The following is a 23053-nucleotide window of genomic DNA, read 5'->3' on the forward strand; positions in this document are numbered from 1 at the left end:
AAGGCCTGGGTGTTAGTCCATTAGCCAGTGCAATTGGAATGATCCCAGGTATATCAGCACGATGTATTATATATGCACATAAGCCGTACGCATGTTTTAATTTTATGAATGTACATTGGCTTATTTTTAATATGAAATCGGCAAAGCCTAGAAATGAATGAAACACATTGGGTTAGGGCACTGTCACACCTTGACGTTTTAGCCAGCGTATGGCAAGGTATCAAAATGTATGTAAACGCTGGCGTACGCTGAACTATTGATGGTTTTTTTTCCAGTTTTGGACGTATTCATAACGAGTTGGACATATGCATAACGTATTAGTAACGTACACAGAACGTTTCGATAACATAGAGATAACTTGTACCAACGAATGCTTAGCGTGTTGTCGGCGTTCACAACCTATGCCCAACGATAGTCTAACTTATGCATAGCGCGCGGCAGCGTATCACCAACGATCACATGGCATAGCCTATTAAAAGACTGCGGCTCGACGATTAAAACCATAACCGCACTAGACATCGAAGTGTCAAGCCGCTGTCACACCTTGACGTTTTAGCCAGCGTATGGTTATGATTTAAATCGTTGAGCGGCAGCCTATTAATTATATTATATTATAACCGCACTAGAAATCGAAGTGCCAACATCACCGTCATACCGAAGAAAAAACACCAAAAAAAACCATGGAGTTTGGAACACTGACGCTAAACATTACCTCGACGTGTTTCGACTTATGAGTAACTTACAAGTAACGTGTGTCGACGTGTGTCAACGATCGCGTAACGTGCCTACAACACGTTACTCATAGGTTATAAATAAGTTTCGGGAATGCTAAACATTACCTCGACGTGTTTCGACTTATGAGTAACTTACAAGTAACGTGTGTTGACGTGTGTCAACGATCGCGTAATGTGCCTACAACTTATGGCCAGCGTATGCGGAACGTGTGAGTCAAACGCAGGCAAACGTCGAATACGTTATGGGTAAGTTTTGTATACGTTAAGAGCACGCTGGCATACGTCAAAAAATTTCAAGCATGGGAAATTTGTCTAACAGCTCGGCGTACTACGATGTATGCCAGCGTGCTCTTAACGTATACAAAACTTACCCATAACGTATTTGACGTGTGCCAGCGTTTTACACAAATTTTTCATACGTCGGCATACGCTGGCTAAATCGTCAAGGTGTAACAGGGCCTTTAGTAAGGTTCTTCTTCTTCATTTTAGTTTTGGTATCGGCTTGAGCGTGCGCTAAAAGTAAACAATTTTTTTTATCTCCCGAACATTCATTAGGATGGGAAAGGGACATTATTGCAAAGCAATTCTCGCTCTTGTTATTATTGCTATTGTTAGTACTATTTTTAGTATTATTATTATTATTATTTTATAATAACGTTAATATTATTATGCCATTCTCATTATAATTATGTCATTATCATTGTCATTATGCCGTTACCATTGGACGGAATTGATTAATTTGTGGTTATAATAAATTTTACTTGCAGTAGGTATGTGGACCAGCGACTAGTAGCCGATACACTGCCCTTGTGTAACAAAACAGTATACATGTATACGTCCAATTTTCCCCAAATTCCCCTCAGGCAAATATTAACGGGTTATATGTCGAATCAATGTCACAATTGGCCCATAAGGGTGTCAGGGGCAACATTGCACATAAATCACACTTGATGCTCTGTCTGGGAGAAATCACATATGAGGCCCCATCATAAAAGTTATAAACAATCCACATACAGTCCACTTATAATCCGATGGCTACAAAAATAAGGCAGCCAATGGGATATGTCATTCATGTGTAAAGACTCATTTAAGCACCTTTATTAGCTAAAGATCATTACTACCCCGCTAGCGGCCTAACAAGAGGGACAGCAAGTCGAGACGGTTCAGGTCTGTTAATCTTTGGGGGATGCGATAAGCATAGAATGCCTCAAGGATATTGGCTTTCCTGAAAATGTATTTCAGTTTAGTGTTAAACAACAGTAAAACCATTCCTTTCACACCATGAGGTACACAGGGTAGCCGAGGTAGTTTCATTTGGCTAAGGAATAGAATCCTGGACAGGTCGCTACTCCAATGCAGGATACTTGAATGACTTATTACCCCAGGAAGTCATTTTGTCAACCCACCTGGTGTTATTTGAATGGTTTGACAGAGGCTTAAACTCAAGATAGGAAGATCTTAAGCCAGCCACCTTAACCATTAAGCCACCACCAGGCATGTTATACAACAGTGGAAGCTATTTAAAAAGGTAATCATGCGTTGGACAGACTTGACTGAATATTTTTTGGTTAAAATATTTTTTTGTGCCCCACGAAACGCCACGATAAGCTATTTATACACCTTAACATGGAGTTCATCCAAGGTGGAAAAACCGCTTGGGAGGAGGAAAGGGGGCAAATTAAGTCGCTACAACATCCGGCGTGTGATCCCTAACCCCCCTGCCAAGTTTGGTTGAGATTGGATTAAGTAATGACTGAATGTAATGCAGACAGACAGACAAACAGACAGACAGAGAGACACCAAATTATGTATTTTAGTATGATAAACAAGCTACCTTTAGCTGAATAGCGTTCACCTCTGTTGGTTGAATAGCATTCAGCAGCTACATTTTTATAGTCTGGCTTTGATCCTCAATGGAATCAGGCTTAATAAAAAATTGCAGTTCCAGTCCCATGCAAGTTGGGGGCACTGCATCAAACTGCATCATCTCCTTTAATAGCGCTGGCTTTCCTGTGTCTGTATTTCGGTTTCAGGTATTGAAACTCCAACCCTTCCCTCCCCCCTCTTCCCGAGGTATATTAATAACAAGCTCAAATGAGCTAAGATCCTCGTCCTCTTCATGATGACGTCATAAACACGAATATGACGTCATTGTGATGTATCAGGTTTGCGATAAATTATCTGTGCTAATGCCCACCTTGATTCCTGCAAACAAAATTCAAACAGCTTGCCTAGTTTTGAAGATAATGGTATAGGCGATTTCCATTAGCGGTGATATTATGACGGCAACTTTTTTTCTAGGAAGAATTTCCAAAATCGGAGATAATTACTGCTTGCGCGTGGGTTTTCTGCATATACATGGCAAGTTTCACGAAGATCCGATGAAAACTCTGGGTTGTGAAACAAAAAATGTCAAAAAATAGGAATTATGTCATAAAAATTCATATAACGTCATAGTGATGTATCATATGTGCGGTAATTCATCTCTGCTAATGCCCTGTTCGATTCCCACAAACAGAATTCAAAAAGCTTGCCTAGTTGAGAATTTTTTAGGCGATTCCCATTAGCGGAGATATTTTGACTTCATAACATTTTTTTTCTAGGAGGAATTTTCAAAATCGGAGATGGTTACTGTCTGCACAGGGTAGTTTTACATATATATATATATATATATATATATATATATATATATATATATATATATATATATATATGCCAAGTTTCAGGAAGTTTCGATGAAAACTGTAGGCTGTGAAACAAAAAAGTCCACAAGAAGAAGATGAAGAACAACAACGTGAGTAAGACTTAGAGATCCTCCACGAGGATCTAAAAAAAAGTAAGCCATCGATTGCTTTAGTGCTGGCCAAATTCCCATAATGGGGTCATATGCAGCACTAACTGCAGTCAGTAGGACTGCCAGGATGTGTGGTGGAATGATGGGCCAAATGATCTTTGCCTGTGTCTTAATTCGGTTGTGATACCTTTTGATTGTGAAATAAAGATGAAAACATACCCAAGGTTTACAATTTTAAAGTCAACAAAAGGACCTCACTGAGGAAAGTGCTGAAACAGCATCTGGTGCAAAAAAAAAAAAAACTCAAACGCACTTTCCTTTAAATAAGACCCTTAAAGAAATCTTTCAGATTGCTTCAGCACTCAATAAATCCAAAGTTGTTTTGGTTGCCAATTAAGCTGCATATAGTGGAAATTTGTGGACATGCCTGGATAATGTTCTTGGTGAGTGGTTCTGTAATAACTTTAAGGAATTCTGGAGCGTCTCCACCAGATTGAAGATGGAATGAAGTGACCACAGCATTGGAGAGATGAAAGAGGTACCCACAGATTGCCTCAATAGGTAGTAGTACCAAAACAGTGAGCCAGTTGAAGCAGTCGAGTACGGTGGCACCCGCAAAAGCCCTGTGGAGAAGCAAACATACAAATGCTTTAGAGCCAACTCTGTTTCATCCATGATGAAACTGAACTCGTCCTTTTGAGCTTTAGATTGATCGCCTGAAGACTCTTTCCTTTCTAGTCCTTTTTATCATCAGGCTTACATTGTCGTTTCTCCAGAAGATAGAATAATAAGGTCACAAATTAATTGTATAATGAGTTGTGGTGTGGGCTGGCAGGATGGCCGAGAGGTATAACCCTTGCCAAGAAAAAGCTTTGGCAGCATTGACGCTCTGTAACAGAGTCTGGGACATTAGAATCAGGGATTTGAGGTGTAACCAAAATGGAGTTTTTAATCGAAGCTGTTGACTTTTACTCTGTTTCTATTTCCCTGTCTTTACATCATATTTAAACATGCAAGCACTCTCAAACGCATGTGAGGAAAAAAGGTACAAATACAGCTCACATGTATATGACTCGTACATACATCAGCCAATGTCATTAAGTTGAGGAGGGCTACCAGGATGGCTTTGTCGAGGTACAGAAATGTGCATTTGCCTTTGAACTGTCTCGTCTGGGATATAATCTCGAACGAGATATAAACTGTCACTCCAGCGTTTCTCTCACAGGGCAAGGCATCAAGATGTGCGCCGTCCATCGTAAGGACGTTCGTTAATCAGGAAGACCCATCTGCCAGCACTGGTCTTCGGTGGACGTCAAAGATCCCATGGTCTCTCCAGGAAGAGGAGGTCAGTTATTACCGACACCCTGAACAAATTACAACATTTTGCGCAAAACTACAGGGCGTTTGGGCAGACACTATATATCATGAGTGAGACTGGTACACTCCCAGAAATATTGCAAACCAGCAGCCACGTGCAAATTTATTATGATCAAATTGTGGGTGGTTTCAATTTTTACAATACGAGATGTCCCAAGCTCACATCAGCAAGAATAAAAGCACCAAACGATCGTGTAGTTTATGGTTTTAATAAATAGGATTGAGGGGATTGTGGGAGCATTTGAGAGAAAAGCGAAGACAGGGAAGCTCTTTCTTCCCTTTTTTGTATGCTGCAGAAAAGGGATTAAAGCTTTCAAAAAAATTGCATCAACTTCATACATAGCAAGACCATTTTTTTCACATTTTTATCAATTTCCATACTTTGGGTTTACCTCATATCAAATATAAAAAGTAAACCAAAAATATGAAAACAATGACATTAATTTCAAAAACAATGTATAACTAGAATGACACTAATAGAGCACATAGACACACCCCACGCATTCATTCTCAACAAAAATACCATCGTTAACTGAACATGCTACTACTACTACTATGGCCAACTGTTATTATGGCTCATATACCCATATCATCCGTGCACCCTGTTAGTTTATTGGCATGGGTTATGCACGTCATGCATTTCATTCTTCACTCACATCGGGTCGTAGACCAGATATATGAAGTTTCAGATTTTTTCGGATAAGAATTTCAATTCAACCAATTATGGCTGGAATACCACTTCAATGATGACGTCATCGTGATCACCCTATATACTGCACGGGGAGTTGATGACATGCCAAGTTTCAATTTTGTCCAAATGTCTTCCTTTACTCCAATATGGCTGCCATACCATGCAACCTATAATGTCAGTGTTAGCAATAAAATATTCTCCATGGGGAGTCCCTTGTATGTTTAAAGTTTTGGTTTGATCAGATAAGCAGTTGCAGAGTATATATATATATATATATATATATATATATATATATATATATATATATATATATATATATATATATATATATATATATATATATATAGACACGGGCACACACACATACAGACAGACATAGGCATTACAATAGTCTCGCATCCCCTTCGGGGAGAGACGAACTTCAACGACACTAGGTAGAGCACATACCTCCGCCAGGCTGAATAGTTTATAGGTTTTTTTATCCCACTGATAAGCCGGATCTGCATCAGGACATTACCCAAAATTTAATCAATTCGTCCTTGTCAAGCAGCCAACCTGTCCACCAACTTTCGTCTGAATCTGCCGATAACTTTTTGAAATATCCCACTCACTAACAAACAAACAAACAAACAAACAGATGGACAGACAAACAGGGGTGAAAACATAACCTCTTCCACCTTTGGTAGCAGAGGTAAAAACTAAAATGCTTTATTTACTTTACCTTCTGAAGACATTCCTGTCTCCTGATTGGATGATGGCTACGAGTGTGCTGGTTATGGAGGTGCCCACGTTCGTGCCCATGATTATTGGAATGGCTGTTTTCACATGAAGCACTGCCACAAAAAAAACAAAAAAAACATTTGAGGCAAAGCCATGCACACATTAAAGTATTCACTTTGTGCATCTCACTTAATACCAAAACACAAGACAACAATTAGCTCGCAGGTTGCAAGACACCAGGCATGGGAAATAGGTCACAGGCAAAAGTGGAATGCCTATGATCCTGAAGGCAAAACAAGTGTAGCACTTGTAGGGTTAATACTATCCTAAAGGTAATGACCTTTAGTCATTACTTGGTAATGCATATGAAGTATATAATTAATTTCCTTTTATTATGATGTCGTGTATCCGGTGAGCTGAGATTATTTATTGTTCAGTTTTCTTTCAGCCAATTGGAAACTATAAGGGTCACCTATTTATTACATCTGCAAAAGAAGAAGATGAACCTGAGAAAATTAACATTGCGAAAGTAAAGATCAGAGGGGAGGCTACGAAAATGGAAGGAGTGCAGGGTTATGGAAAGATAAGTGAAAGAAGGTTGGATAGAGGTGTAGGAGGAAGGGGAGGGAAGGAAAGTGTCAGGTCTGGAGCCTTCCCTCTGCTTTTGCATTCTCTACTATGTCGACCCTTCGACCCTCTCCAGATCCTCCATGATGCACTTGTTCTTCCAGTAACCTCCTCCTGGTTAACCTACCAAATACAGGCCGACTGCACATCAGTTTTATTCCTCTTTTCTCCTGTTTGTGGAACTGTCTTCCTGAGGCTGTTCAAAGCCACTCTTTGTTCCAGGGCTTCAGGTTGGTGGTCCATCACCATCTCAGGTCATCCCCCATCTCTCTACCCATGATCTTTTCTACCCCCCCCCCCAGTAACTCTATATGAACTAATCCTCTAACTCTCATGTTACTGTTTCCTCTCTTCCTCTCTCTCTCTTTTCCTGTTCATTCATTCCCTTGCTTGTTGTATCCAACTGAGACCACATTCTGCCCCAATGTCAGGACGCTTTCTTTTTGTGCTCTGTCACCTCGCTCTTCTGGAAGCCAAGATTTTGTATTAAAAAAAAATAAACAAATAAAAACGAAAACATAAGGAAACATGGGGGAGGTAAAAATCTCCCATATTCTGTGCACATATTAAATAGATAGTCCCATAATATATTCATTGAATTGAAAGTATAACCATAACTCTATGCAGAGGCAAAGGTCGTTTACAAAGTGTTAATTAAACCTCTTCATACCGTACTACATCGCTTGAATGTCCCATGGTCAAGCAGAGGTGCAAAAGTTGATTTCTCACTAAAAGTACTAAAAATGTTGTTTTTTGTTTTTCATTTTGAGTGTATATTACTTTAAATAACAATATACAGTGAATGATCAACTGCTATGTTTGACTGAAACTTGCAGAGCATCTAAAGTAAGAAAAGTATCTGCTTTAGGTGAACCATCATGCTTGATATTGTATGTGTATGTTTATAAAATATGGTTCATGGTTGTGTTTAACATGTATGGGCAATGAAGTGGTCCAGTGGTGAAGACATTGGACTGACATCCCAGAGGTTTTGTTTGGAAAACCAGCAGAAGGATTTGGATTCTAATCTTCTGAAAACCAAGATGGCTGTGAGTAAAAACCAAGCTCATAAACTCTGGAATGAACTAGAAAGCATCGAAAAATGCAAAGCCCGTCACTTTGTATTTGGACTTCTTCATATTATTATTATTATTATTATTATTATTATTATTATTATGTATGCTAAACGGTACCTTTGACCTTTTGACCAAATTCTTAATTTGTCTTCTCCATATTCTCATAATAAAGCTTTGTTGAAAATTTGACGATAAAAGCTAAAATGGTAACAAAGTTGCGGCCTGGACGGATATGCACATGCACACATGCACGTGCATACACACGCATGCAGATAGGCAGACACAGACACACACACAGGCAGACACACACAGAGACAGGCACACACACAGGCAGGCAGACACACAGGCAGACACACACAGACACACACACACACACACACACACACACACACACACACACACACACACACACACACACACACACAAGTGATTGCAAAACCCCATCTCTCACTGCGTGGTGGACAGGCTAATAGTGATCTTCAGGGAGAGGATAATCTGCTCTCCCTGCTTGGTGTGATTTACATATTGTTACGGCTGTGGAAATGCGCAGAACACCATAAAGGTTCCTTAGATCAGTTATCCCGGTAAGTGAGTGTTCAGATAGGTTTCCCCACCGTTGTTTAGAGGGATTTCTTCATGTTCACCGGGCTGTGACCCTTTGAGATAGTGGTTTTCTTTCTCTATCGTTATTTTGAACCGACATATCTCGCCCACCATTACAACAAACCACAACGCCAACAACACAACCACCACCAACTACGCCACAATGCCAACCACGCTATGATCGCCACAACAACACCACCACCATTTAACCATCTTCGCCACTACACCAGCTTGCAAACGCCATCCTCCACAGACCACGCTACGACCCTTTCCGCGTTCAAAAGGGGTCCGAGAACGTGGGCGTAAAAGTACGAGGAAAATAAACCTCCAATGGTGTGTGTGGGTTTCTCCCGCCTTTTTTTCTCCAAGGCTGGTGTGACAAGAAGGGCGAGGCGGCTCGCTCGCGATTGGTGGATACGAGGAGTGAGGCGGTCGGAGTTGAGAAACGCCCCTTTGCGAGAAACTTCTCGAAAAGGCTCGAAGGAGGGTGGAGCCAAAAACGTGGAGGGGCAAAGGGCGGAGCCCCGAGTTATATAAGGCCGCACGAGACGCGAGGTCTTGTCTTTCGTGTGGTGGTCGTTAAGTCTTTTGTGGTCTTTGGTGGTTTCGCCGTCTGGTGGTTCATCGCTCTCCTGGCTCTTGGTCCTGTGGTTCATGCGCTCTTGGTCCTGTGGAGTGACCTGTTCGTTGGAGGCGTGGGATGGTAGAAAGTCTGGGCAACGCACCGGAGACGCGGACTGGAGGCGCAGCTCTGCCGGTTGGGTGGCGCGAACCTGCGCGTCCGTGTGAGGAGCGCCGGAGGGAGCTCGCCAGCCACGCGAGAGGCCCGGGATCAGGCACGGCCACGCTAGCTGCCGTGGGGACAGGGCGACGCGACTCACCGATCACCGGGGGGGGGCAGGTAACCTGCCACGGTCTCGTGGGACCTGTTCGGTCCTCCAGGTCCTGCGTTATAAAGGTCCACGGACCCTGTCTGCCACTCCCGTCTTTGGGGGTGGCCATTCCTTTGCTTTTGAGTGAATGTTGGTGGCGCCGTGTCCGACAAGTTAGAACTGAGTAAGTGACTGTAAATAATAATCATATTCGGTTGTATTGCTTTTGCTTCTTGCCTGAATATTGCATGACTGCCTTGGCTGTATATACGTGTGCTTGTAATAAAAGTGGTTGGTTCGAATGTATCCCGTTCGTTGCGTCCTCTTTCCCCTATTGGAAATGCCATCTTGCATCGTGGAATAATTAGTTGGGTTTTGAAATACCCGTTAAATAGAATCGGATCCGGCGAGGTTGGCGATAATACCCGCTCAGTTATCGCTGTAGAACGGAAAGGACCACTTAAGCGGTTCATGTCCCAAGCCGACCTGCGCTGAGGTACGGCCCCTCGGTAGGTTACCCGCGCGAGTACTTAGGTATATCGATATTCGGCGAGTGACCCTATTTCGCGCGGGTAGAATACGGACTGGGCTGTGGTGAGGTTAAAAGATCACCTGTGACTGGTTTCTGGCATGGTTCCAGAAAGTCACGACTGAATTGTCCGACCGGTGGGCGACACGGTTGCGATTAGAGGTACGCGGCCGATCGCACGCCGGCGGGCACGAATTCGTAACAATATGATGGTAACCCCTAAGGTTTCCACACATTGTGGTTGACTCTTCATTGCCTCAGAGCATACTTGAATTGGGGAGTAAATTATTATCTTTTAAAAGATTCCCTCCAAAAACCCCCCTAACCAAAAATAAATCGTCAAAGATTTAGAAAATAATTGATATCTTGTACTAGTCTGGGAGAATAATCTCAAAAGAGCGCCAAAATCACATCGGTGGTACCTAAATGTTACAAGCTATCCTCCAGGCCAGACTGCCAGGGTTTATCTTTGACATTTACCCATCACAACCAGCCTGGTTGACACGTTATATCGTGATTATTATTTTTTTCACCAAGTTGCGACCTGTTTTGCAAAATTAGATGAATGTGCGTTATACTGATTTTGAAAATATGCATGATCGACCATAAATCCATGAATTATAGTGCTACATAGCTAAATTTTGTATCAAAATCACTTGATTAATGAGGCCTATGTAAATAATCAATACATACATCAATACTGTAGCTGTGGTTGACAGGAAAATACAAAATAGGCCAAAATATAGCAAAATCTTATTTTGGGTTCATGACTGAAAGTGTACAGGACTTTATAAAACTTTGTTACATACATCGAAAATGCTGACAATGTTTATATCAAACTTAAAACAATGTTCACTGTCGAGAACAAAAAAGATCCAACACAAAGGGACAAAACAGCTAAAGTGGACAAAGTACTCCTTCAGCGGCTTATGGTGGCCGAAGATGCCGGACGTGAGATCGATCTCTAAAAGCTTTTGTGTCATGAACTGTCACCGGTCCCACTCTCCTGAGCAGGCACAGCTGGAAATGTGCGATCCACCAACAAGGCTGCACTTGGAAAGATCTGAAAGGAAGATGTGAGCGTTGAGACCCTTCCGACTACAGAACTGAAAACTTGCACCATTATTGATGGTCAAGCCTTGTGACAAGTGATTGGAAAACCAAGAGGATCAAAGACATTTGGGGATCTTTCTGATGCATTCAGTCGTTTCCATGAATGATGCTCAAGGATGGATGTTCTCTTTGATAGACACAGGAAAGAGTCAATCAAATCTGGTACCCGGGCAAAACGAGCATGTCAAAGCAGATCTATATGCCGTAAGATTGATAGCAGAGACGTTCCTTGACCCGCGGCTGGAAACAATTCATCGACCTCCCAGACAACAAATCGAATCTGAGTGAATTTCTGAGTGCGCAAATTTTGATCAAAGCAAAGGACACTTTGCAAAATTGTGAGTTAATCACATCTGGAGACTTTGCTGATGAAACTACTGCAGAATCATCCCAAGGATCTGATGTCCATCGTCTTTAATCAACTCAAGAAGAGGCTGACACATGCATTATACTACTGTACATGCGGAGGCAGCTTATCAAGCAGGGTTCGAACGTCTCATCATCTCATGCAGAGACACATGTATTGGTGCTCTTGGTTCACTTGGCAGCACAACTGAGTCAGGACATATGGATGAGAACAGACGCTGCACTACAGCGACGCCTTTATTGCTGTCCATGCCATCCAGTTAATTCAAACTCACCGAAGTAACATCCCGGGATATCATGCCTTAAAAGGATGTGACGCTGTCAGTCAACTGAATGGGAATGGCAAAACGTCCACATGGAGGACATTCCAGAAGCATGCCACTCTATTGAACAATCTTGGACATGGATCTCTCTCTGAGGCCACAGAGAAACGCGTGGAGGGGTTCATTTGCAGAGTCGACTTGCCAAACACGAATGCTGCAACAATCAATGATGTGCATTACATACTGTTTCAGGAAAACGCCAAAGATCGAGAAAAACTTCCTCCAAACCAGGGATATCTTATATTACCCAGCACACCAAACATTCCCACTACCAGAGCCAGATTTGAAATTTGCCGAACAATCCTTTTCCTGATCACCCTCCCCCCATTGACAATGGATGGTATAAGGATCTTACCAGTGGTGAATTGCACCCACAGTTTATGATAGATGACACCCCTACCGCAAGAATTGATGGACATTGTGTCATGTAAATGTAAAAACTGTGCAACTGCAAGATGTACTACCTGCAGATCCGAGCGGTTAAAGTCCACAGGTGCATGCATCTGTGATCATGACGTCTGCCGAAACCCATTCACCGGGATGGATGATGAGGAATCAGACTAATTCTCCAGTTCAGGTGTCTCTCGTGTGTGGAAGAAAATGTCTAATTGTGTAGGAACGCCATAGCCTATCTACAAGTAATACGCCATCAAGAAAGGAACTCCTCAGATGATGATTAGGCAAGGATGGGCAAGGCATGTCCTATTCTGTTTTGCATTTAATGAATTCACTGGTGACTATTAATGGAAACATGAGTCATAATGTCAGTTCCCATTGAAGGATTTCAATGTCAGCTCATTGTTAACAAATGACAGCAATTGGTCGCTTTCTGACAGCCATACCCCAAATATGGGGTTAACATTATCTTGAGTTTATTCATAAACGATGTTACATTATTTACACAACTAGTTTGGATCATTTTGTTTCTAAATGAACTGGGAAAGTTTTGATACAAGCCGGTAGGCGGCGATGGGTCGCCGAGCATGGAAACTATAAGATATAGAGCAAAATGGATGTCATATAGCGGATAGGGAATCACTTAAAGATTATGTATATCAAATCTCCTCCAGTTCCATCTCCTGATAACTACTCGGTATCTATTAGAATGAAAAGTACCGAAAATGCGGTTTGAAATCGGAAATCCCCAAAGTTCGAGGGGGTACTGTGGATGAACAAAGATCTAAATCGAAAATCCGGCTCAATCGTTTGTGCACAATGTATTCCAGATGATTAATGTGAATTTTCATGACCATCCGACCATAACCCTAGGAGGAGTAGCATTTGGCGCGAAGGCACCCCCAGCTCTCGCATATTATCGATTTTTGCACTAATTGACCTTTGACCCCTGACCTAAGCGAAATCGGTCAATATGTCCTGAGGCAAAGTTGTCGTACTCATTGAGTACCATGAACCTGCAAAGCTTCATTCGTATCGATGCACTCACCTGGTCGCGAGGGGGCCTTCAATTTTCGCCAATTTTCGCGCATACCCTAATTGTAGGGGGCGCTGCGGGTAAAGTATTCCATATATCACAAAAACCGGAATATATTTGATAGAGCATCACCTGTAGATCATTCGTGCCAAATTTCATAACCCTACGTGGGATAATGGCTTTCGGAATTGATTTCACGTGAACGGTACCGATTTTGAAGGTTTTTCGGTTGTTGATCGGGAACCAAAGCGTCCCAAGCAACCATCACAATTTCCAAAGCACTAGGTCATAAGATGTACCTACCACCCGAGTTTGGTCAAAATCCACCCACGTTTACTACCAATTATGCTGATGACAAACGAACAAACATCCAAACAAACAGACAGAATTACTGACAATAAGGGTCACCTATTTCGGCGATCCAACATTGTCAGTATTTCCCAGGTCCTGCATATAACAAAGTTTGATAAACTATCATACACTTTCGGTTATGAAACCAAAACAAGATTTTGCTATATTTTGGCCTATTTTATATTTTCCCATCAACCACCCTGATAGTATTGATATATGTATTGATGATTAACATAGGCCTCATTAATCAAGTGATTTTGATACTAAATTTAGCTCTGTAGCTCTACAATTAATGGATTTATGACCGTCATACATAGTTTCAAAATCAGTATCGTGCACGTACATCTAATTTTGCAAAACAGGTCACAACTTGGTAAAAAAAAAAAAAAAAAAATCACAAAATAAAGTGTCATCCAGGCTGGTTGTGATGGGTAAAGGTCAAAGATAAACATTGACCTGGAGGACAGCTTGTAACATTTAGGTACCACTGATGTGATTTTTCCACATTATTTTCTTAAACTATACCTGAAAAGCTTCGGAAATAAGTTTTTTTTTAAAGATTTAACTTCTAAATGTTTATTCGACACTACAGTAATGCAATGTGTTTATAAGTTCAGAGCCCTGGGATCCTGGAAACGGATGGGATCCCATCGGTGAGGCCGGCCTGAGGCCCAGTGACCTTTCATACGGATCCTGGGAACAGATCACGGACACCGGCCACCGAGCTACTTGAGAGTTTGTCGATTTCATATTCATGGTAAGTTTTATGCAAATCACATTGAGGGTTAAATTACATTATAATTGCACGGCTGTATATAATATTTTGCAGCGTTATTTTTAATGGGTTGCACCCCTTTATTTTACAAAAAAAATTGAAACCTTTTTACATTATATGACCCCTTTTTTGAATTTATGATTACAAATCACAACCGCCATATTTCTTACATCAGTCAGGAATCAGGAGGATGTGATTTCAGCTGGTCGAGACCCTGTAATACACAGATGACTCCCACTAAAATCCTTTCAGTGTTATTATTGGCCAAGTAATTATGATTACTTACTGAGATTAACAGTGAAGATACTAAGAGACAAAAAACATATTTTAACCAAAGTAACTTTTAGCTCGATTAAATTTAGCCATTGCAACATGATTTTGAAAGTACACTAGATAATTCATCAATGACTGTTCGAATGATAGATACTAATAGAGCTGCAATTTTGAGGCACCAAATACCTCTATGCAAAGGCAAAGGTTGTAGAAGCAAGACCTGAAAGGTGTCATCCCAACAGTGTGCACATCACAGCCAAGCTAAATCCTTCATTTTCTCCAATGGCAATGAGTAATCTCAGACCATCAGTTCGGATTCTGATCTGTACACGCCATTCTGGACATGCCACATTTCTAAGAATAGATGGAGGTCCACAATCTCAGACATGAGATCGGGGTCATCTTTCTGGACATATCTCAAACATTCGACCTAGTGTGTTTCCCTGCATTGCTCTCTCACTTTCTGCCTATCGCTTTTAAGGTCACCTCCTCTTATGGCATAACTGACTATCCCCACTCATAAATCAGCTTGTGATTCTTAATAAGATCCTCTTATCTCCTCTCCCTGTCGAGGCTGGAGTGCCACAAGGCAGTCGTGCCCAGTCTTGTTCTTCATCTTCATCAATGATCTTTCTGATACTCTGTAAAATCCTCTTTATCTTTTTGCTTATGACCCCACCCTCTGCAGTATCATCTCTCAGCTGTCAGATAGGCAGGCAGAAGCCTCTTCCTTCTCTGCCGACCTTGATAGAATCAAGAGCTGGTCCAACACCTGGAATATGTTGTTCAACCCTGACAAATCCCCTCCACACACACACACACACACACACACACACACACACACACACACACACACACACACACACACACACACACACACACACACACACACACACACACACACACACACACACACACTTTGTCCCTCTGAAAGGACTGTCTGGTGAACACTCCCATCTACTATACTTCCTTAACAAACCTTGAGTATAGATTCAATCACTCAAACTTTTGGGCTTCACCATCCGCCATTATCTTTCTTGGGCAAACCATCTATCCAAGTTGGCCTCCAAAGTCAGCCACTGATATCCTCCATCATTTAAACTCTTTCTTTGGAATATCTGAACCTTTATCAGCTTAAAGGCCTTCATCTTTTGTTCACTTGAGTACTGCTCTCCCCTTGGATTGCTGCTCCTGCCTTGTACTTCTTGAGACAATGGAAACCAAGGCACTCGAAAGAATCTCATGATGAAGCTCAGTTTCTGGCCCTTTTACTCTCACATTTCAGGTTGGTGGCCTGTCTGTCATGTAGCACTTCCTTTTTGGTGTTTCTGCCTTCTCCTGTCCTTTCCTTAATTCCCCTTAATTCCATTATGTTCTCCTTGTTCTGTTAAGGTCTGGTCCGTTCTTTAGTGTAGCTCTTCCACGAGTCTCAACTTCATATACAAAAAAAAAGCCATCCAATATTCATTCAACTTCAAACATACTTCCAGAGGATACCATGCTGACAACGATCGATGTTGAAGTGCTGGAGCTCTGTACCAAAACAGTCACCAAGATACCGATGACAAAACCTGCTACAGGATTTCCCAATACGGAACTATTGCTGAATATGTCTCCAGCCACCTTTCCTGAGAAAGAAAGAAAGTTGCAACATCATTTGAAAAGGAACCATGAGTACAACTCAATGCAATTCAAACATTAAGATAGTAATAACCTCTTGATACATTTTGATTTCTTTTTACCTCCCACAAGTTGAAATGCAGAGCTGAGAATGTCCAGGGAACAGACAAAAAAATAAAGGAAGCCAAGAAGTAATATAAACTTGATGATTGCCACCATTACTCGTTTGACTTTCTGCAAAGCAGTCAGTTCTAAAACAAATGCACACAACAATAGTAAAAGTGAAAATGTGTCTGTTCCATCAATGTGACCACCATTTCAAAAAAATATACATTATCTAATTAGTTTACTCCCAGTCACACCTCTTAGAATCCAATATATATGGGAGAGGCAAGTTGCAGTTGTATAGGAGAGGGGAGAGGCAAAAGTTAAAACTGTAGAACCAGGAACTTCCAGGATTGGGTAGTTGCTGAATCTAAAGTATTTGAGAAGCACCATGAGGCGTCCACCACTGTGTGATTAGTTGCAATGTCATTTGAAAAGGAACCATGAGTACACCTCATGGTCTTTGAGAAGCACCATGAGTGTATACTTCTGTGTGTTTAATATATTATATAGATTGAATGTGGGGGCATGTCATGATTCTAAAAGTATTCAGCCCCTTAGGTCAGTACTTGGTGGAAACACCTTTTGCAGAAATGAGTGCGATGAGTATTTTTGGTTCGGTGTCCACCAGCTTTGCACAGTGAGATGGTGAAATCTTTGTCCATTCTTCACATGCATATTGCTCTAGTTCTGCCAAGTTTGATGGGGATCATCGATGGACTGCAGTCTTCAAGTCTCGCCATAAATGTTCAATTTTGTTCAAGTCAGGACGTCTGTGCTAATTTTCTCTGTTTTATCTGCAACCGCTTATCCGATTGAAACAAAAATTTTCACCACAGGTGCAACTACCCATGTATAATGTTTTAATGATAATTATGATGTCATAGGTCATATGGTGTGACAGCCATGTTGGAAAAAAAGGAAAAAAATTGGACCTCTGTATCTCCGAAGCTGCTCCATGGAAAAAAATTGAAGCTTGGCACATGTGAAGTACTCCGCATGGGAAACAAGTGTGATTATTTTTTTGTTGATGTCAAAGGTGGCTTTGTAATGACGTCATCATTGCATACATCAAATGCTTTATCCGATTAGTATGAAAAATTGAGGGTCATCTAAGGCTAAATTGTAATTGTTCAAAAAATTGACGTCATCGGTCACATGGTTTTGCAGCCATATATTTTTTTCAACATAAAAACCTTCAAAAATCTTGTTCTCCGAAACACCTGAACAGATTGAGGCGAAACTTTACAGGCATGCTCACCTATCCATGAGGAACCAAAAGTTCTCCACTTATGATGTCATAGGTCACATAGTTTGGCAGCTATGATTTTTCTGAAGAATAAACATTTTAAAATCTTCTTCTCCAGAAGGGCTTGACAGATTGAGGGGAACTTCACCCACATGTTCCCCAAGGCTTGGGGATAGCAGGCTGTTCATAATAATTAATAGGTCACATGGTCTGGCAGCCATATTGGATTGAATGAAAATCTCTTTTAAAAAAATATTTGGCTTGAACCGCTTCATTGATTGATGTGAAACTTCAAAATTATGACCGAGGAGTGATGGGGAAGATGTGTTTTAAATTTCGACCTGATTGCACACATGGTCTGGCAGCTAGAATTGTTTAATTTTTTTAAATATCTGGATTCAGGGATTTAAATGAAACTTTGTGTAAGTACACATGTATAATGTAAAAATATGGGCGGAGGCATATCTGTCAACGCCGCAACGTCAAAGAGTGCCATTCTTCTTCAGTAATGGCTTCTTTATTGCCTCCTGTCCATTGAGGCCAGCTTTGGGAAGGGAACGAGATATTATTAATTGAAGAACACTGACCCCCATCTCAGATATAGAGCCTTGCAGATCCTTAAAAGTCAATGTTGGATTTACAGTGACATCCCGAACCAGTTTCCTGCCTGCCTGGCCACTGAGACCTGATCTGGGTCGAGTCGGGGTGGTATGATACGTCTTCCACTTCTTAATGATGGATTCCTCGTACTCAAAGGGATAATGAGTGACATTGAAATCTTAAAACCCTCTCCTGAACGATGCTTCTCCACCACTTTATGTCTGACTTCTTTGGAAATCTCCTTGGTCTTCATGTTTGCATTGTTGGTTGACCAAGTGAGTTGCACCTAAAGCACTCTTCAGATAATGACAGTTAAAAAGCCAGCTGATATGGCCAGTATGCATGGGTTACTGGATTTGTGGATGGACATTGGTAAATGCATAGAAATTAATGATTATAATCAATTGTTATATGATATAAATTTGATGTTACATGAATAGGTGACTGTATCCGTTTATTCAAAATACAAGTTTCGTATCAACCGTTACATTGTTTTCTGTGTTCATTGTACAGTTACTCAGAAGTCCCAGACATTGTCTGACAGAGATCCATTCCATTGATGGCTGACCTCTAATGAATGCAAGCCCAAGGTAGGTGTTAACGAGTGTTTTTTTTCAGTTTTGATAGCCGAAAAAACACTCGTTGACACATACCTTGGGCTTGCATTCATTAGAGAACGAGCTGGGTTCAGCAACCCCACCATTTAAATTAACAGATAAGTGGAGGAGTTTAATTGTTTAAGTTAAACCACTGATTGCATTACAGGTGAAACCCATTACAATTGTTTTGTAACCTTTCAAACAAATAATTTGCTCCTGAAGTGATTTCAGGTTAATTAGGAGAAGGGTTTGAAAACTTATTCAACTGAGAATCATCTGATTTTCTCTGTTAATCAAACTTATTCATATTATATCTGCTTTTTAAAGCTTTATCACTTGGAAGTAGTTTGTGAAAACTCTATATTAAGTTTGATTTGAAAACATCATGAAATAAGCTTCATTCAGGTGGCAACAGAATGTGAAAACTTTGGAAAGGGGGGGGGGAGGGGTGAATATTTTTGCAGGCCACTGTACACAATTATACACAGTACATACATTCTATTAAAACTGATGTTTTGCCAGCTTAACTCCTGACTAATGAAGGTTAACTGGAATCATGGACAATATGGTGCAGAATGAACCTACCAGACCACTTCTTCCCAGTGTCATTGATCACAGGCATGAGCCAAGGATCAACATCTTCAGAAGATTTATCGTCATCGCCTCTAATTGCTATTTGTGAGGTCGTCACCTCCTTGATGACCATCTCGTTGAAAGGCAGAGCTTTATTCTCATCGAGGTCAAAACTGACATTGTTATTTGCCAGGACACAATTAAAGTCACCTGCAAAATAACATGATATTCATGAGATAGTTTAGCTGCCAGATGCATTTCAATAATTATCTTTTGAATTTTAAAAATATACATTGCCTAATTAGTTTACCCCCAGTCATATCTCAGGATCCAATATTTACAGGAGAAGCAAGAGCTGCAACCGTAGAACCAGGAAATTCCATGATGGAGAAGTTCCTCAATCTAACGTCTTTGAGAAGCACCAATAATAAGGTGTATACATTTTTTTTTTAAAACAACTAAAACTCATGTTTTGCCAGCTCAACTTTTGTCTGGTGTAGTTTAATTGATATCCTGGACAATATGGTGGAGAAAATGAACCTACCCGACCACTTTTTGTCAGGAATCCCAGGCATACCCGAGGGATCAAAGTTTTCAGAAATTTCATTGTTATTGCCTCCAAGGGTTATCTGTGAGGATGGAATCTCCTTGAAAACAATGTCGTTCGAAGGCAGAGTTTGATTCTCATCTTCAAGGACAAAGCCAACATTGTCATTGGCCATGACACAATTAAAGTCACCTGCAAAATAGTATTATACTTATTAGATCGTATTAAGTGAGTTCAGTTGACAGATGTATCTCAATAGTTATCCCCACACTTTTTGAAAGAAAAATACAGAGGGATATTGTAATCGGATCCATCTGTCACGCTGTCTCCTCCTAAACAGTTGGGCAGAAATTCACCAAACTTCGCAGTTATGATAACCACATGGCGAGAAGGTGCAAGAGTAGTATCCACTTTTGGCCCTGCCCCCTGGAACAGGGTCGAAAGGTGAAATCCCCCAAAAATGCATTTACGAGCACATTTTTAATGATTTTGAAATGAAACGGTATATGCAATCAGCATTATGGGCGCATGAAATATGTAACGATTTTTGGATTTCATCCCCGGATCATGCCCCCAGAGGGTGGGGACTGAGGGTCACAGGGGTCAAAACAATTTTTTAACTCAAAATTTGATATTGGGTCATTCCTGGTGGAACTTTTTGCCATCTTTCAACTTTGCATGGGGATTTGGTAGGAAGCCTTCTGTCTTCTCCACCCTCTCTCCTCCCACCCCTCACTCTCTCCCCCCTCTCCCTTCTGTTGGAAGAAGAAGATGTTAGTTATTCCAGCTGAATGTTTTGGACCCGTCTTTTGCTGTAACATGAAGTTTGGACCAATAAATCTTGGAAAGAATCCATCCATTGGGACCATTCTCTGTGCAGAGCGTTGGTGCTGCCTATGTAGACTCCTTGGCTATTGAGCACAACCCTGGACGGGTTACCACCTCGACATAGGATACCAGCAAGCTGGCACTCATTTTGCCAACCTCGGAAGGATGACAGGCAGAGTCACAGGCAGAAGGATGACATGAAAGCAGCTGACTATTTTTCATGGGGTCATTGTCGGTGTCAAATAAATTGGTATCTAAATAATCTGAGCACGAAGTAATAAATGTTTGCACCATGAAAGTACTACTACATTAGCAGCACGGACTAACAACTAAAGTTCACCTGCACCTACAGAACCTGCATCAGAACACACCTTCTCATCGACCCAGATATCACGAGTGGCATTGTCAGTTCGATCATCGATGGAGTTTATAAATAAATTATTTAAAACATATTGTTTTGGAAATGCTCCGAGGGAATCAATGAGCCTTAGTATAATTATAGCTATTCCTTAGTGCAATAATACATGTTTTAGATAAGGGTTTCCATGAAGATCGCCATTTGGAAACTCAAAGGTTGGTGTTTGAGGACGGGGTTCTTCCCTGAGTTTCATGAAGTTTTTAAGGAAAAACTTAAAGAATATTCGAAATTGCAGCGATCCTCAAATTAAGGATGTCTTGAAGGGGAAACTTGAGGAAATATTTAAGTTAATCCTAAAATCTTTCCTTAAGATTGCTTTGTGCAACCAGGTACCAGGCCACTATCTCCAGGTATTGCTCATCCTTGTTAGACAGCTTTTTGGCTCTTCCAAGTCGTGGGTTTGTCAATTACGGATGATGTTATACTCTCTGTACATCTTGATTGTGCTTCGGATATCACAAATTGAAAATGCTGTCTTCATGCCATGGGCCTGTGCTCCAGAGAACTGTCCTGAGCTAAATAACAACAACCCTAACAACACAACCACCACCATCACCAACAACAACAATCCTTTTACGGATTACCATCATAACATCCTTTGACATTTTTCTCAATCCCACAAGAAATATAAGACACAACTACAACGGCACTCGTCAGAGCACATACCACCATCAGGATGAACAGTTTAGGTTTTGTATCCTACTGATAGGTCGGATCTGGACCTGAACCGATCCAGACATGGAAAAATCCTCTTTACCTTTTCACAAATGACTCCACATTGTGTCTTACTTTCTCCTATCCCACTATCAGGCAGACTGCAGGCATGCCACTCTCTGCTGATCTGGAATTGATTAGATACTGGTCTGATCAATGAAACATGTCCTTCAATCTTGGAAAATCTCAGTCTCGCTCTGTCATTCCACAAGGATCGGAAAGCTAACTTACCTATCTATATTCATGAATAGCCCCTGGAAGAGGTCCGGTCTCTTGAACTTCCATACCTAACCTTCAGCCATGGCCTCACCTGGGCCAACCACATAGCAAAGCTGGCCCCACAAGCCAGCCACAGACTGGGCATCATCCATTGATCCAAGCCCTTTCTTGGAAAATCACAGCTACTCACAGTCTATGAGGACTTTCTTCCTTCCTTCCATATAAGTGCTGCTTCATCAGGATAAAGATTACCGACTTTGTCCATAACGAACTAAATAGAGAACTGCACTCCTCTCTGGGCCTGGCACCCCAGCATTACATCTACCTCTCCTGGATTATGTGCAATCTAAGTCTCTCAACATTATTGTAATCTTTCCTTATGAGGCTGAAACACAGGTATGTTGCTCTCAAATTACAGGCAAATCAGAGGCCTCGCAGGCAGAGGTGTTTATTGTTTTACCCCTTCCCCGTAGGTATAGCCCACTCTGTTCTCATAGCCCTTCAACCTTCCCCAACAACTCCATAACACACAACCAACAACTCCAGGATAAACGCATTCGTCCAATAACCACCTCCTTGTTAAATTTCCAAACTCCAAGCTGACTGCACACTTCAACTCCTTTGTTCCTTATTTCTCCCATCTATAGAACCACCTTCCAGAGGCCATCTTTCACACTCTTTCCTCCAGGGCTTCAATCAGGCAGTGCACTGCCACCTCATATCATCCTCCATCCCGACCCGTGATCTTTATTACCCCCATTAATCCATCGTAACTTAACCTTACATACAAGTTTCCATGTTTCCTCCCCTCCTCTGTCTCTCTTCTTTTCCTGTTTGGTTATTCCCTTGCCAGTTGTCCCCAATTGTTGTCCTGCTATACCCACTCTGTCAATTCAACATTTCTCTTCCATGATCCTCACTCTTG

At 41.3% G+C, this 23053-nt stretch overlaps 1 protein-coding gene and 1 long non-coding RNA gene across 2 annotated transcripts in view; one reads left to right on the forward strand and one right to left on the reverse strand.

The window, feature by feature from the left end:
* Positions 1-23053, reverse strand: part of LOC147015786 (sodium-dependent phosphate transport protein 2B-like) — a 69242-nt gene that overhangs the window by 24082 nt on the left and 22107 nt on the right. The window contains exons 2-7 of the mRNA XM_085848292.1: positions 19947-20141; positions 19415-19612; positions 16399-16527; positions 16141-16284; positions 6318-6429; positions 3956-4151 (exon numbers count right to left, since the gene is read on the reverse strand). Of these exons, the coding sequence (XP_085704418.1) occupies positions 3956-4151; positions 6318-6429; positions 16141-16284; positions 16399-16527; positions 19415-19612; positions 19947-20124 (957 nt within the window). The 5' untranslated portion in view covers positions 20125-20141. The remainder of the gene's footprint in view (positions 1-3955; positions 4152-6317; positions 6430-16140; positions 16285-16398; positions 16528-19414; positions 19613-19946; positions 20142-23053) is intronic.
* LOC147015787 (uncharacterized) lies at positions 4162-9937 on the forward strand. Its single transcript, XR_015049858.1, has 3 exons — positions 4162-4873; positions 7894-7992; positions 8992-9937. It is a non-coding gene; the product is annotated as an uncharacterized LOC147015787 (long non-coding RNA).

The sequence above is a fragment of the Eptatretus burgeri genome, chromosome 12, assembly GCF_056783735.1.
Source record: "Eptatretus burgeri isolate ZD-2024b chromosome 12, Ebu_testis_v1, whole genome shotgun sequence".
Classification (NCBI taxonomy): domain Eukaryota; kingdom Metazoa; phylum Chordata; class Myxini; order Myxiniformes; family Myxinidae; genus Eptatretus; species Eptatretus burgeri.